Source organism: Stegostoma tigrinum, chromosome 46, assembly GCF_030684315.1.
Source record: "Stegostoma tigrinum isolate sSteTig4 chromosome 46, sSteTig4.hap1, whole genome shotgun sequence".
In the NCBI taxonomy this organism is placed as follows: domain Eukaryota; kingdom Metazoa; phylum Chordata; class Chondrichthyes; order Orectolobiformes; family Stegostomatidae; genus Stegostoma; species Stegostoma tigrinum.
The window spans coordinates 6,766,112-6,780,226 of record NC_081399.1 but is presented as its reverse complement, the minus strand read 5'-3'; the positions used below and the strand labels follow the sequence as shown (position 1 = coordinate 6,780,226).

Below are 14,115 nucleotides of genomic sequence, written 5' to 3'. Positions count from 1 at the left end.
ACCGGTGTATAAGACAAAGCATACTTTGAAAGCATTACAGCCAAAAGTGCTCAGTGGACATTCAATCTCGGTCTACTTCTAAGGTCCCTAGCATCACACAGGCCAGTCTTCAACCAATTCAATTCACTCCCATGAAATAGTGGCAAATGTACTTAAGACCTGTGCTCCAATACTAGCTGCCTCCGTCCCCCTGCCAAGCTATTCCAGTTGTTAACGTACTAACATTTACCAGTCAATTCCTGTTCACAAAAATCAGGGCAAACCCAACCTAGCCAGTTACTGCCCTGTTGGTCTATTTTCAATTATCAGCAAACAGATGGGAGGAGTTGTCAATCTTGCTATCAAGTGGCAGTTACTCAACAATAACCTGCTCACTGATGCTCAGACCCCCTCAGCTGTTTTCTTACAAAGAAACATGGGCAAAAGTTCTGAACTCGCAACAAAGTGAAGATCATCACAAGAAGGCAGCATTTGACGGAGTATGGTATCAAGGAACCCTAGCAAAACTGAAGGCAATAGGAATCAATGTCAAAATTCTTTACAGTTTGGAGTTATACCTAGCACAGAGGAAGATGGTTGTGATTGTTGAAGGTCAGTCAATGTCAGCACCAGGACATCATTGTTCCTCATGTTTCAGAGTGCTAGGTCTAACCATCTCTAGCTGCTTCATCCTGGATCCTGTGAGCTTTTACTTCCATAACCAGTCTTTTACGTGGAACCTCATCAAAAGCCATGTTAAAATTAATCAACTGCACATTTCCCATTGACCCTCATCGTTAACTCCTTGGAACATTCAGTGCCAAGTCTGACACAACCTTCCCTTAACAAATCTGTCGCCTTTCTAAATAGAGATTGATCCTTTCCTGATCTGTGGAGAGAGAGAGACAGACAACAGGATCAACATTTTGGGTCCAGTGAACAAGTTCTGATGGAACTGAGACATTAACTGTTTCTTTAGATGCTGCCAGACTTGTTAAGTTTCTCCAACAATTACTCTTTCGGATTTTAAGCTTCTTGTTTGTAAGTCCATGAAACAATGATTACATATTGTTCATTACACCTGGCTACCTGCCTTAGATTTCTTTTCAATGAATCTGTGCAACGAGTCTTTCTAGTTTTGACCCAGCGCAGAATTCAGCTCCAATGTGCTCCTTAAGGCACTTCTGGCTAATTAGTTTGAAGACTGTCTCCGCTTAAACAAATTAATTCTGTGTTGCGTACACCTCATCGTTACGATAGAATAGCGGGACAGGGTTGTTCCCAATCTCTACTCTGAGTGATTTTAGAGTTCTGTTCCCATGGAATCTCACAGTGGAAGCTCATCATTCAACATCTGATCTCACACTGAGTGAGATGCTCTTTGGAGTGTCAGTGCAGACTCAATAGGTCTCTTTCCACACCATAGGGATTCTGTTATAGTTTCATCCAATTTTCCCTCCACTCTTTAGGGAAATTTTCTGCAATTACTTGGTCTGTTCCTTTCTCCCTTTTTAAGCAATGATGCAGTGGTAGATGTAAATTGGGTTTTCTGGTACCTCATCTATAGCTAGACACGTTTGGAAAATGTTGGTTAGAGTCTCCATTATTCCTTGCTTCACTTAACAGCCTGGGCTACATTCCATCTAGATGTGGGGATCTATCTACATTTAAGTTGTAAAATCCTGTCCCGTTCTGCCCCTACTAAGCCCTGCTCTTTCATTAGTTCTTGCTTTTTCAGTGTTTGTGAAATATCTTTGGCAGGTAAAAGTCAAGAAAAACCCAATTATTTTATGCCCTCTCTACTTTCATCAATGCATTTTAAATGCCTCTCTGTGCTTTGCATTGTCAGTGCTGGAGACAGAGAGTGCTTGCAAGTGAAGTGAAGATGGGGCAACATGGTGGCTCAGTGGTTAGCACTGCAGCCTCACAGCACCAGGGACCCCGGCTCAATTCCAGCCTCGGGCAACTGTGTGGAGTTTGCACATTCTTCCCATGTCTGTGTGGGTTTCCTCCCACAGTTCAAAGATGTGCAGGTTAGGTGGATTGGCCATTCTAAATTGTCCCGTAGTGTCCAGGGATATGTAGCTTGGGTGGGTTAAAGGGGAATGGGTCAGGGTGGAAAGCTCCTGGGATTGGTGTGGACTTGTTGGGCCAAAAGGCCTGTTTCTACACTGTAGAGATTCTATGAGCAAGTGACTGGGAGAGAGAGCAAGATGGTGCTAGGGAGGAAGGGGAACAGATAGGTATTGTTTTGGGTGGAATGAGATGGTCAAAGGGAATTGGGGTTTATGTTCAAGTGATAGTGAAGGTCTTGCTTCAGACATACATTGTAAAAGTAGTACCAAGAGATCCTGTGTTTAGGAAATGGGGGAGCACTGAGAAGATACTTAGGATGTAAGAAAGGGATAAACAACTGCTTGGAAATAGAATAGAGATTACTTTGGAGGAAGTGGGAAGGGGTTTTGGATGATGAAATCTGTTGCTGAGGTGGATTTTTCATCCAGTGATGTTAAAAGAGAATGAGGTGGCAGAGTTGAGGACTTAGACTGATAAAGGTTGGAGTGTAGATGGGGTGTCTCATTTTGTGTTTTATAGGTGGGGCCTTTGGTATTAGTCTTCTTCCTCATGAGCCTGTGCGTGATGGAATTTCTCATCGCCTCTTTGATTTTGTTCCTTCATTGTACGCTCGTTATACGTGAATTTCAAGGTAAGATAAAGCTGGAAGGTCAGTAGTCTGGGTTACCTGATCTTGCATCCTACGCAGTCCTCTCAGCATCTTGAGAGCAGGATTGGAATGGGTGGGCTACTGATAATTGTTTCCAGCCTCATCCTTATTTTTCTACTGGTCTTGTCAAGTCCTCACCGATGTTCCAATTAAAGATGCTGATTTCAGGCTGATTAACCGCTTGTGAATGGAATACATTGCTGCTGAATTTGCATGGAACTTGCACATCAGAGGAACAATGGCAAAAACTTCTCATCAAAGAAGTTTTGGGATCGCTGAAATTTTCAGCCTCTCTGTCTCCATGCGAACATCCACTAAAGTTCAACTTCATTGACTAAGTTTTAAGTGGTTTGAATTTTGTTCAGTAATCATTCATGAGAGGTGCCTTGAGATGTTAATTTTTATTATCATGGGAAATGAATATTGCTGACAAGGCCAATGTTTGTTGGCCGTCTCTAATGCCTTGAACTGAGAAGGTCTGGGCAGTGAAGAGATTGAACATTTTACAGTGACCTGTGAAAGAAAGCAGATTTTCTTCCCGAATTGATATTAATGAACAAATGAGTTTCTGAAAGGAATTCATGGTGCAATTTGAACCTGCGCCCTAAACATTAATTGCACTGCTGGATTACCAATCCAAAAGCATCATCACTACACCACTATCTCACTTGGTTTTGAATGGTCAGCAGCATCCTGTAGTTCACAGGATAATTTCTGAACTGTAGATGTGAGGAGCTGCTTGACAACAAGGGCAGCTCAGAAAGCTTGCAAGGGGGGGCGGGGGTCACATCCAAACTCTATGAGGTGTATTTATTAAATAACATGAAACTGTCTTCCATTTAATCCTTAGTGGCAAGTTCCCATAGACAATCTGTAATTCGCCGTTGAAGTTGACCCTCCAATTGCTGAAAGAGCTAGGAGCTCCAGAGGGATATGGTTTCAATTCAGATAATCGTCACTGCACCATGTTCAAGGCCATGTGAATGGATGGTGAAATTACTGAGGGAATGAGGAGAGACCAGTGTCCTACTGCAGTTGGGATATTTACCATACAAAAGGTCCTTGTACCATGACCACCTTTTCTAAGTTTCCAATGGCAACGGGAAAGGACATCTCCCTTTAAACTGAAAAGGAGACAGCAATGTGACACTGGATTTATGAACTATTGTTTAAGTAGGAAGGGAAGCTTCTTAATATATGTAACTTAAACAATGTTGATTTTATTGTAATTAAAAAATGTTATCCACAAAGAGGAAGGCATTATTACCTTTTTTTTTCAAAATCACTCTCCATTTGTGAGAGCTCAGCCATGGCCACATTGAATGACCTTTTCCTGTTCCTTACGCTCTGGTAGTTTGTCAGACTCACAGCTTTAATGATCTACCGTACTGAATCATCTCTAGTCACAGGTAGTTTCTAAATGTATGACTGTTTATTTCATGTCAGCATTATGTAATGAACATTGGTAATCATTACCAAAGAATACATATGAAGGGTTGAGGGGGTATGGATTAGCTTGACGTTCCGGGAATCCGATAAACAGAAGACAATTCTTAAACATATTTTCGGTATGAAGCTAATTTCCCAGATTACCTGGGATTGTTACAGTCTCAATAACAGTTGCACCACTGCAGATTGATGTTTATTGCTGTTCAAAACACAGGATATCTTTGTTTTGAAAGAATGAACTGTTTGTCAGTAGTATCAGAGATAATGGGAACTGCAGATGCTGGAGAATCCAAGATAACAAGGTGTGGAGCTGAATGAACACAGCAGGCCAAGCAACATCTTAGGAGCAGGAAAGCTGACATTGTGGGCCTGAACCCCTCATCATGAAGGGTCCAGGCCCGAAAGATCAGCTTTCCTGCTCCTCTGATGCTGCTTGGCCTGCTGTGTTTATCCAGCTCCACACCTTGCTATCTCTGTTTGTCAATACCGCTGTACAAATCCCTGCCCTGCCAGCCTGTTGCAAGAATTACAAATGATTATCTGTGGTACAAGCATAAAATGTCCATAGGCTAATGATTATCTCTCTGCCATTTGCACCACCCCTCTCCTCAGAACCTTTCAAGTTTTGGGAGCCAAAAATTCTAATTCCTCATATTGGAGCAATATGTTCAGACCACATGAAGCCTAAAGTGAAATGAACCATTATCACTGATGCTTAGGATCATAAACCTTCAGTGAAGACCATCCTTCTGCCTCCTTATTGAGAGATGCTGGTACAGAGATACTTGGGACTCTCCACCCCTTTCATTACCCAGTGTCAGCAACAAGGATCCCATGCTCAAGGTGCTCCCCATAACTGACTTAACCTTAGCCAAGCACCATCTCAATTTTACTCCCATTCCCACATTTACTCTCCTCCAATGGAACAAATCAACACTGGTGCTAAATGAGGAGCAGTTTGATGTTCTCATGGGTACAAGGAACTCGTGGTTCATTTTTATGATTCCACCCTCTGGGGCTAGATCTGTCTCTTCAGATGGAGAGTGAAAACCTGGGAGGGAAGAGAGGGAAAGTACTTGCTCCAAAGATAGATATGAATAAAAACGAGCAGGGAACAGCTTTCAATGGCAAGAAATGGGAACCTGAATTGAAGGTGTGATGGAGTGGAACATTTCTTATTTGACATGATTCTCTTTACCTTCTGGGGTTGAAAGATGAGTTTTCAAATGGCTATGCTTTCTGAGTGCTGCCAGTCCTCAGGCTGTATCTCCAGTCCATTTAACAATCTCTGCTCGAACATGCCACTAATTCCTACTAACTCTGATGCAAGGGGTTCAGGGTTGCTGTAATTATATTGCCAGTATGATGATCTTCCAGAGAAACTTTACACGGTTGTCCAGAGCCAGACCAAATCATTAATGTACTGGTGTTTAGTTTTGCATCACGTTCCTTCTGTCTGCTTTTCTCCATTAAGCACGACAGTTGTACAGCTCTTCGAACTCTTAGCTCTGTAGAACTCTCCCTCTGTAAAAGAATTGAAGATATAAATGTTTTACGTAAATTTCCTGCCATTTATGATCTTTGTGTTCTTCCTCTCTGCTGATGACTGCTGAATGCTAATGATTGAAATCATTCTCTGAAATCACTATTCATACTCAAATCTTCACACAGCCCACTATTGGAGACAGTAACACCTGCAACCTCACAACCTAGAGATTCAACACAGACCATGGCAAGTGTTGGGGCCTTGGTGAAGTGTCTTGTACACCAAGGTGATCTGGAGTGCAAAGAAGAAAGCAACTTTTGATGTCCAGAGTAATTCTATTGCATATTAGCAATGAGTGGGCTCAGAGTCTGGGGGAGGTGCAGCTGCTACAAGCTGGATTGGCAAGTCAGGTTTTGAGAAGGAGACAGAAGCTGACTGTTTCGGGACATTGGAATGTTAAGACTCTGAGCTTAAGTTGGGTTGAATGGGATACTTTATAGAATAGATGACAGCAACAGATTTGGTACAAGGGGTGGAAACAGGGGCAAGCTAAGATCCAAGGTCTGTTAAGTCTGTGGAAGGTTATTGCTGCCTGTCACTGCTAGAATGCTCCTATGTGAAGGTAACTCGCTAAAAGTAATGAAAGCAGGTTACAGCTGAAGACCAAAATAAGTTGAATGCAGTAAAATCCTCATCCATGGTAAGTGTTTTGACCCTAAGCACCAAATAAATCCAGGGGTCAAACTGAGAAATTCTGCAGGCTCAATGCGTATTGAGTGATAGAGTTGTAAGTTTATGACAGAACATTTCATCAAAACAACATCAAGCCCTGAGCAGCTTCTTGGCCACTATTCCATCTCCAATTGCAACAGCACTGAAGAGGCCTATCTGCAATTATTTGGACAAATTAACATTTCAAAAAACAATTGTAAATGAGTGTGATATGACTGTGATTATAGAGACTTGGCTACAGGGTGACCACATCTGGGAACTGAATACCCAAGAGTATTCAAAGACAGGTAACAGGAAGGTGGGCATGTATTGTAAACAAAGAATGAAATTAGTGCAATAGTTCTCTTCCTGATGCTAGAATTGCATGTGAAGCAATCTACTTCCGTGAATTTGCCTCTGCCAAGGGTGTGTTTATGGGATGTAACTATATTGGAACAATTTACTGTTTAGTAGTTAAATATTCTATTACTTTGTTAAGTTTTTTAATAGAGTTGTTATCCCAATTTCTTCTTTCTGTTGTTGCCTTTTAACTACAGTCTATGAATAAAGTGCATTCTGCTTCAAGCCTGGTGGTCTGATCAACTGAGTTGCAATGGCACTTGCCTTTAAAATAAGAAAAAGTTTGGGTTTAGGCTATCTTCTTGACATGTTGTGAGGGGGTCTTGTCTGGTTCATAACAAATTGGGAGGGGTCTTGGCAGAAACAAAATCTCTAATTCCAGGTGTGCTTTAGGAATTTTTGACTCAAAGGCAATTAGCGGTGAGTGTTGATGTCCTCTTTTTGGGTATTGAATTCAGTTGTTTTGAACAGGGTGTGCCTTGTGTAGTAATGACTCTTTCAGTCACTAAGAGTTTTCTGGGGGTGGAACAAGTCGCTTTGGGAGTTTTATAGAAAGTGAGAAAGGTAAAGCTTTTGGAATTGGCAAACAAGCTGGAGTTGGGGTTGCCTGTGTCTGTGAGGAAAGGGGAAGTAATTGTGGCAATTGTCAGGAATGCCATTGGAATCTTTAGAAATGGCTAAAACTCAACTGCAAATGTTGCACCTTAAGATAAAAAGGAAATGAAACAGTTTGAATTACAATTAAAAGCAGAGTAAAAAGGGAAGAAAGACCTTAGCAGGAGAAAGAGAGAGAAGAAAGGAGGAAAGAGAGAGTTTTAAACTTAAGAGGTTGGAACTGAAAACTCAAAGTCAACTTAAAATGGCAGAGGTAGAGGTGAAAGTTAGGTGTAGTGATGAGGACACTGATGGAGAGCAATCCCATTGTAGTCAAAGGCCTTGTGGGGATCTGTTCCAGTATGCCTAAGCATTGCCTAAGCTTGACAAAAAGGATGTAGAAGCCTTTTTCATTTCATTTGAGAAAGTGGCTAAACAAATGAAATGGCCTTTGACCACGTGGGTATTGTTGATCCAAACAAAGTTGGTAGGTGGAGTTAGTGAAGTATTTGCATCACTATCAGAAGAGGTATCTGCGGAGTATGAAGTAGTGAGAAAAAGCCATTTTAAATGCATATGAACTTGTACCAGAAGCCTGCAGACAATGTTTCAGGAATCTAAGGAGGGAACCTAGTTAAACATATTATTCAGAGTTTGAAAGGATCAAAGTAATTTTGATAGGTGGATAAGGGCATTGAAAATAGATCAAACATAAGAGGCTGTTAGATGATTATTTTGGAGGAGTTTATAAATGCACTCCCTGAAGTAGTGAGAACTCATGTGGAAGAGCAGAGATTTAAGACTGCAAGATTAGCAGCGGAAATGGCTGATGATTATGAGTTGGTTCATAAATCAAAGTTTGGTTTCTGACAACTTCAGTTTGTGAGGGGTAGAAACTGGGGAGAATAAAAATCCTCAGGTGGTAAGGCTAAAAGAAATCTCATTGAATTTAATGAGATAGGTTACCACAGGATAAAAAGGAAAACCATGAGTGAGAAGAAATATATTGGCTCAGGGTCTTCACTGCAATAGAGTAGGTCACATGAAATTGCAGTGTTGGTGGTTTAGTGAAAGCACTGCAAAGGTAGGGTAAGCAGTGATAAAGAAAAGCACACTGGAAGCTAAAAAGCTACAATGTATAACTTGGTCTGGGATTGGTTGAGAAGAAAGTGCCAGATATCTTTAAAGAGCTTACTTACGTGGGTAAAGTGTACTCATGTATGCTAGCAGTAGGTAAAGAAATTAAAATTTTAAGAGATATGGCAGCAAATCAGCCTTTGATGGTGAGAGATTAGGAGATAGGTAATTCAGAAGGAGTATTGCCAGAAATTGCAATTCATGGTGAGAAGAGCAGTGTTCCATTAGATAAAGTGAGGTCGGACAGTCTGGTGAAAACAAGTGAAATGGTTGTAGGAGTAATGCACAAATTCTTGGTTCTGGAAATACAGTTATCCTTGGTAATGATTTAGCTGGGTTACAGATGGGAGCAATGACTACAGTGGCGGAAATGCCAGTGGAAAAATCAGACAACTGAAGAGTTATAGAGTCATAGGATTCTACAGCATGGAAACAGGCCCTTTGGTCCAACTCGTCCACGCCAATATCCTAAATTAATCTAGTCCCTTTTGCCAGTATTCGGCCCACATACCTCTAAACCCTTCCTGTTCATGTACCCACCCAGATGCCTTTTAAATGCTGTTATACTACCAGCTTCCACCACTTCTTCTGGCGGCCCGTTCCATACATGCACAACCCTCTGTGTGAAAATGTTACCTGTTATGGCCCTTTTAAATCTTTCCCCTCTCACCTTAAACCTATACCCTCTAGTTTTAGATTCCCCTACCCTGGGGAAAAGATCTTGGCTATTGACCCTATCCATGCCCCTCATGATTTATAAGCCTCTATAAGGTCACCAGTCAGCCTCTGACGCTCCAGGGAAAAGGTTACTCCTTGATATGTTTTCAGGGGATTTGGTTTGGTCCATAACAACTTATAACATCAATATTAGGCAAAATTCTACAGTGTATTATAAAGGATGCAATAACCAGACACTTAGAAAATAAAATTGCAGCGAGACAAAGTCAGCAAGGGCTTATGAAAGGAAATTATGTGTAACAAACTTACTAAAGATTTTGAGGACATAACTATTTGAATAGATAAGGCAGTACCAGTGGATATGGTATATTTAGATTTTCAGAAAGCTTTTGGTAAAAGTCTCAAATAAGCGGTTAGTGTGCAAGTTTAAAGTATATAGGACTGGGGATCATATACTGGTATGGATTAAGAATTAATTAGCAGACGGGAAACAGAGAAAAGGAATAAATAGGTCATACATTAAGGGCAAAAGAGTAACTAGAGAGGGAATGTTGTGCCATTATTTATGAAAGACTGCAAGAAAAAGTCAAGAAACTATAGACTGGTGAGCCAAATGTCAGTGGTGGCTAAGTTGTTGGAGGGGATTCTGAAAGAAGGAATCTGCACGCATTTGGAAAGGCAAGGACTGATTAGGGATGGTCAGCATGGCTTTGTGCTTGGGAAATCGTGTCTCACAAAACTGATTGAATTTTTGAAGAGATGACCGAGGACATAAATAAAGGCCGATCAATAAATGTTGTCTACATGGACTTTAGCAAGATCTTTGACAAGGTTCTACTTGGTAGACCGATCAGTAAGGTTAGATCCCAAGGGATACAGGGAGAGCTAGCCAATTGGATACAAAATGGGCTTGACAGTAGCAGACAGAGGGTGGTGGTATAGGGTTGTTGTTCAGACCGGAGACCTTTGACCAGTCGTGTGTCAAAAGAATCAGTGCTGGGTCAACTGTTGTTTTTCATTTATATAAACAATTTGGATGACAACGTAGGACGCAATGTTGGTAGGTTTGCGGATGACGCCAAATTTGGTGGTACTGTGGACAGTGAAGAAGGTTATCTCAGAGTACAATGGAATATCAATCCAGTGGGCTGAGGAACTGCAATTGGAGTTTAATTCAGATAAATGCAAGGTGTTACATTTTAATTAGACAAACCAGGCGGTAATGGTAATGGTAGGGCTATGCGGAGTGTTGCTGAATGGAGGGACCTACAGTGCAGGTACATAATTCCTTGCAAGTGGGAGATAGGGTGGAGAAGAGGGTGTTTGATACACTTGCCCTCATTGGTCAGAGCACTGAGTACTGGAATTGGGATGTCATGTTACGGCTATACAAGGCATTGGTAAGGGCGCATTTGGAATACTGCATACAATTCTGGTTGCTGTGCTATAGGAAGGATGTTATTAATCTGGGAAAGGTGCAAACAAGATTTATAAGAATGTAACAGAGGTTGGAGGGTTTGAGTTATAAGGACAGGCTAGATAGGCTGGGACCTTTTTCCTTGGAGCGTAGGAGGCTGAGGGTGACCTCATAGAAGTTTCTAAAATCACAATGGACACAAATAAGGTAAATAGCCAGGGTCTTTTCTCAGGGTAGAGGAGTCCAAAACCAGACGGCATAGGTTTAAGGTCAGAGGGGACAGATTTAAAAGGAACTTAAGGGGCAACTTTTTAAACAGAGGATGATGTGCAGATGGAATGAACTGCCAGAGGAAGTGATAGAGGTGAGTACTATTACAACATTTAGAAGACTTTTGGACAGGTACATGAATAGGAAATGTTTAGATGGATATGGACCAAATGCAGGCAAATAGGTCAAGTTCAATTTAGGAAACCTGGTTGGCATGGATGAGTTGAGTCGAACAGCCTATTTTTGTGCTCTGAGACTATTTTTGCAGGTATGACTACGAGGGTACCACAGGGACTGGTGCTTGTGGATCGCTCCATATTAACGATTTAGATGAGGGAATCCAATATAATTTTCCAAGATTGCTGATGACATGAGGAATTAATGGTGGTGCAGAGGACATAAAGAGGTTTCAAGATGATTTAGATAGTTAAGGGAGTAAACAAATGCAAGGCACATGTAGTACAAAGTGAACAAATGTGAGGTAATCCATTTCAGTACTGAAAACAGAATAAAGCGTTATTTAAATGGTGACAAATTGGGAAATGTTGATGTACAAAGAGACCTGGGTGTCTGCACCTGTCATTGAAATCAAGCATGCAGGGCAGCAAGCAGTTAGGAAGTCAAATGCTCATTTTTGCCTTTCTTGCAAGACAATTTGAGTACAAGAGCAGGCTACCACTGTAGCTATACAGTACAGCTGAAGTGAAGCTACACTTGCAATAGATTGTCTAGACTAGGCCCATATGTACTGGTGGTTAGGAAAATGAAAGAAACAACATTTAAATATATGAAATACTACAGGACTAGATACAGAGATGATGGTTCCTGGCTGAGGAGTTCTTGAGCAAAATGATCACGACATGGGGTAGGCCATTTAAGACTGAAATGAGGAGGAATTTCTTCAGTCGGACAGTAGTGAACATTTGGAATTCTCTACTGAAGAAGGCTGTGGAAATCAATCTACTGAATATACTTGAGAAAGAAATTGGTACTTTTACAGCAAGGCATTAAGGGCTTCAGGGGAAAGCAGCAGAATGTCATTGGTAAGGAGGATCAGTAAATACAATACTGAATGTTGAAGACAGTTTGATATGCTAAAAAGCCGACTCTTGCTCCTGTTTTCTGCTTTGATTCACATGCAAATGCTGGTTCTTTCGAAGTCCTCAGATTAGATGCACTTTTCAAGCTCTTTAATTAACCATCTTGAAAATACTGTCAGTTTCCCCTGATGATGTCAGAACTGTTATGATTTAAACATACCTTTGCAACCTCAATCCGTACTATGGAGAGAACAATCTTTTCAATTCTCCAGCATTTAACCAAAATTCCTGATCCGTCAAATCAGCCTAGTCAATCTACACTACACAGCTGTGGCATTCTTCCTAAGGTGTGACGCACTTCTGCAATTCTTACCATCGACTGGAGCGTAAGAGCTTGATATGAAGATAACAAATTAAACAAGATATGATGAACTCCACCACAGAGAAGATCATGAGGAATGCTGCATTGATCATTGGTGCTGCCTGCATGGGAGAAACAGGAGTAACTTCTAGGCTTCTAATCACGAAAATAAAATGTCAGATATTTCTTTCAGTGTGCTGGATTATGATCTTCAATACTTGCATCCACAGGAACCAGTACAAGCCAATAAAGACTTGTGGATGCCGTATATCAGGATACTTTGATCCACACAAAATATATCATTAAGGAAATATGAACAAGGTTGTAGACTTGCTCGCTGAGCCAGTGTGTTTGGTCACAGATGTTTCATCACCCTGCTAGGTAACATCGTCAAAGCGCCTCCAGTGAAGCATTCAGGAAGCAATGTAACCACCCCAGAAAACCAAGGCATATAAATAACAAACGGGACAGAACACCAATGCTTCACCAGAGGCAAATTGATAATGTTACTTAGCAGGGTGACAAAATGTCTGTGACCAAACACAACGGCTCGGCGAGCAAGTCTAGAACCTCATCCATAACCAGAGCTACAAATCTTCTCAAAAACTTCAAATGTGAGCAACTTTATCAGCTCCACAATGATATATGTTACTTTAGTTTCTGGTTCAGAAAGTGATGATAAAAATTATCTGCAAATGCGGATCCTGAGACAACAAGTATCATCACAAGTATCATTGTAGTCTATAACTACAAACCAATATAGTAAGTCATAATCACTGTTCGTCAAGAACCACGTGCTGACACAGCAAGTGATCATCACTCGTAGTCTATAAACACACATTGACACAACAAATCATAACCATTGTTAGTTTACAACCACACATTGACATAGCTAGTGGCTATTACTGTTACTCTATTAAATGGTCACTGACACAGCATGAGATAATCACTGTCAGTCCATAAACACACTGTGGGAGAGCAAGTCATCATCACTGCTTGTCCATTAGCAGACAGTGACACAGCAAGTGATCACAACCATGAGACAATGTACAAACACTGACACAGCAATTAATCATCATTAGTCTGTAAACACACCGAAAAGCATGTGATCTTCACTGCTAGCCCAGATAAAGACAAACCAACACAACAAGTGATCGTCATCTTGATCTGTGAACACAAGTGGCATTGCAGTGATCATCTGACTCAGCAAGCGATTATCATTATTACTCTATAAACACACACTGATACTACAGGTGACCTTCACTGTTAGTCTAAAGGCACAGTGACACAGCAAGTGATTATCATTATTACTCTATAAACACACACTGATACTACAGGTGACCTTCACTGTTAGTCTGAAGGCACAGTGACACAGCAAGTGATTATCATTATTACTCTATAAACACACACTGATACTACAGGTGACCTTCACTGTTAGTCTGAAGGCACAGTGACACAGCAAGTGATTATCATTATTACTCTATAAACACACACTGATACTACAGGTGACCTTCACTGTTAGTCTAAAGGCACAGTGACACAGCAAGTGATTATCATTATTACTCTATAAACACACACTGATACTACAGGTGACCTTCACTGTTAGTCTAAAGGCACAGTGACACAGCAAGTGATTATCATTATTACTCTATAAACACACACTGATACTACAGGTGACCTTCACTGTTAGTCTAAAGGCACAGTGACACAGCAAGCGATTATCATTATTACTCTATAAACACACACTGATACTACAGGTGACCTTCACTGTTAGTCTAAAGGCACAGTGACACAGCAAGTGATTATCATTATTACTCTATAAACACACACTGATACTACAGGTGACCTTCACTGTTAGTCTAAAGGCACAGTGACACAGCAAGTGATTATCATTATTACTCTATAAAC

At 40.9% G+C, this 14,115-nt stretch overlaps 2 protein-coding genes across 10 annotated transcripts in view; one reads left to right on the top strand and one right to left on the bottom strand.

The window, feature by feature from the left end:
* LOC125449488 (membrane-spanning 4-domains subfamily A member 12-like) overlaps positions 1 to 4,437 on the top strand; it is a 32,365-nt gene extending 27,928 nt beyond the window's left edge. For 5 of the 6 annotated variants that reach the window (XM_048525288.1, XM_048525286.2, XM_048525287.2 and 2 more), the window contains 2 exons: positions 2,575 to 2,686; positions 3,555 to 4,437. In XM_048525288.1, coding sequence (XP_048381245.1) covers positions 2,575 to 2,686; positions 3,555 to 3,592 — 150 coding nt within the window. In that variant the 3' untranslated portion in view covers positions 3,593 to 4,437. The remainder of the gene's footprint in view (positions 1 to 2,574; positions 2,687 to 3,554) is intronic. The other variant, XM_048525291.2, reaches the window with a different exon arrangement.
* A 136-nt stretch (positions 4,438 to 4,573) lies between these two features.
* LOC125449589 (membrane-spanning 4-domains subfamily A member 18-like) overlaps positions 4,574 to 14,115 on the bottom strand; it is a 69,008-nt gene continuing 59,466 nt past the window's right edge. For 2 of the 4 annotated variants that reach the window (XR_009443447.1, XM_048525421.2), the window contains one exon: positions 4,575 to 5,677. Coding sequence is in view for 2 of the 4 variants with exons in the window: in XM_048525421.2 (XP_048381378.1) it covers positions 5,468 to 5,677 (210 nt within the window). In the remaining 2 variants the exon portion in view is untranslated. Of the gene's footprint in view, positions 5,678 to 12,219; positions 12,330 to 14,115 lie in introns of all 4 variants that reach the window. The other 2 variants (XR_007246936.2, XM_048525422.2) reach the window with 2 other exon arrangements.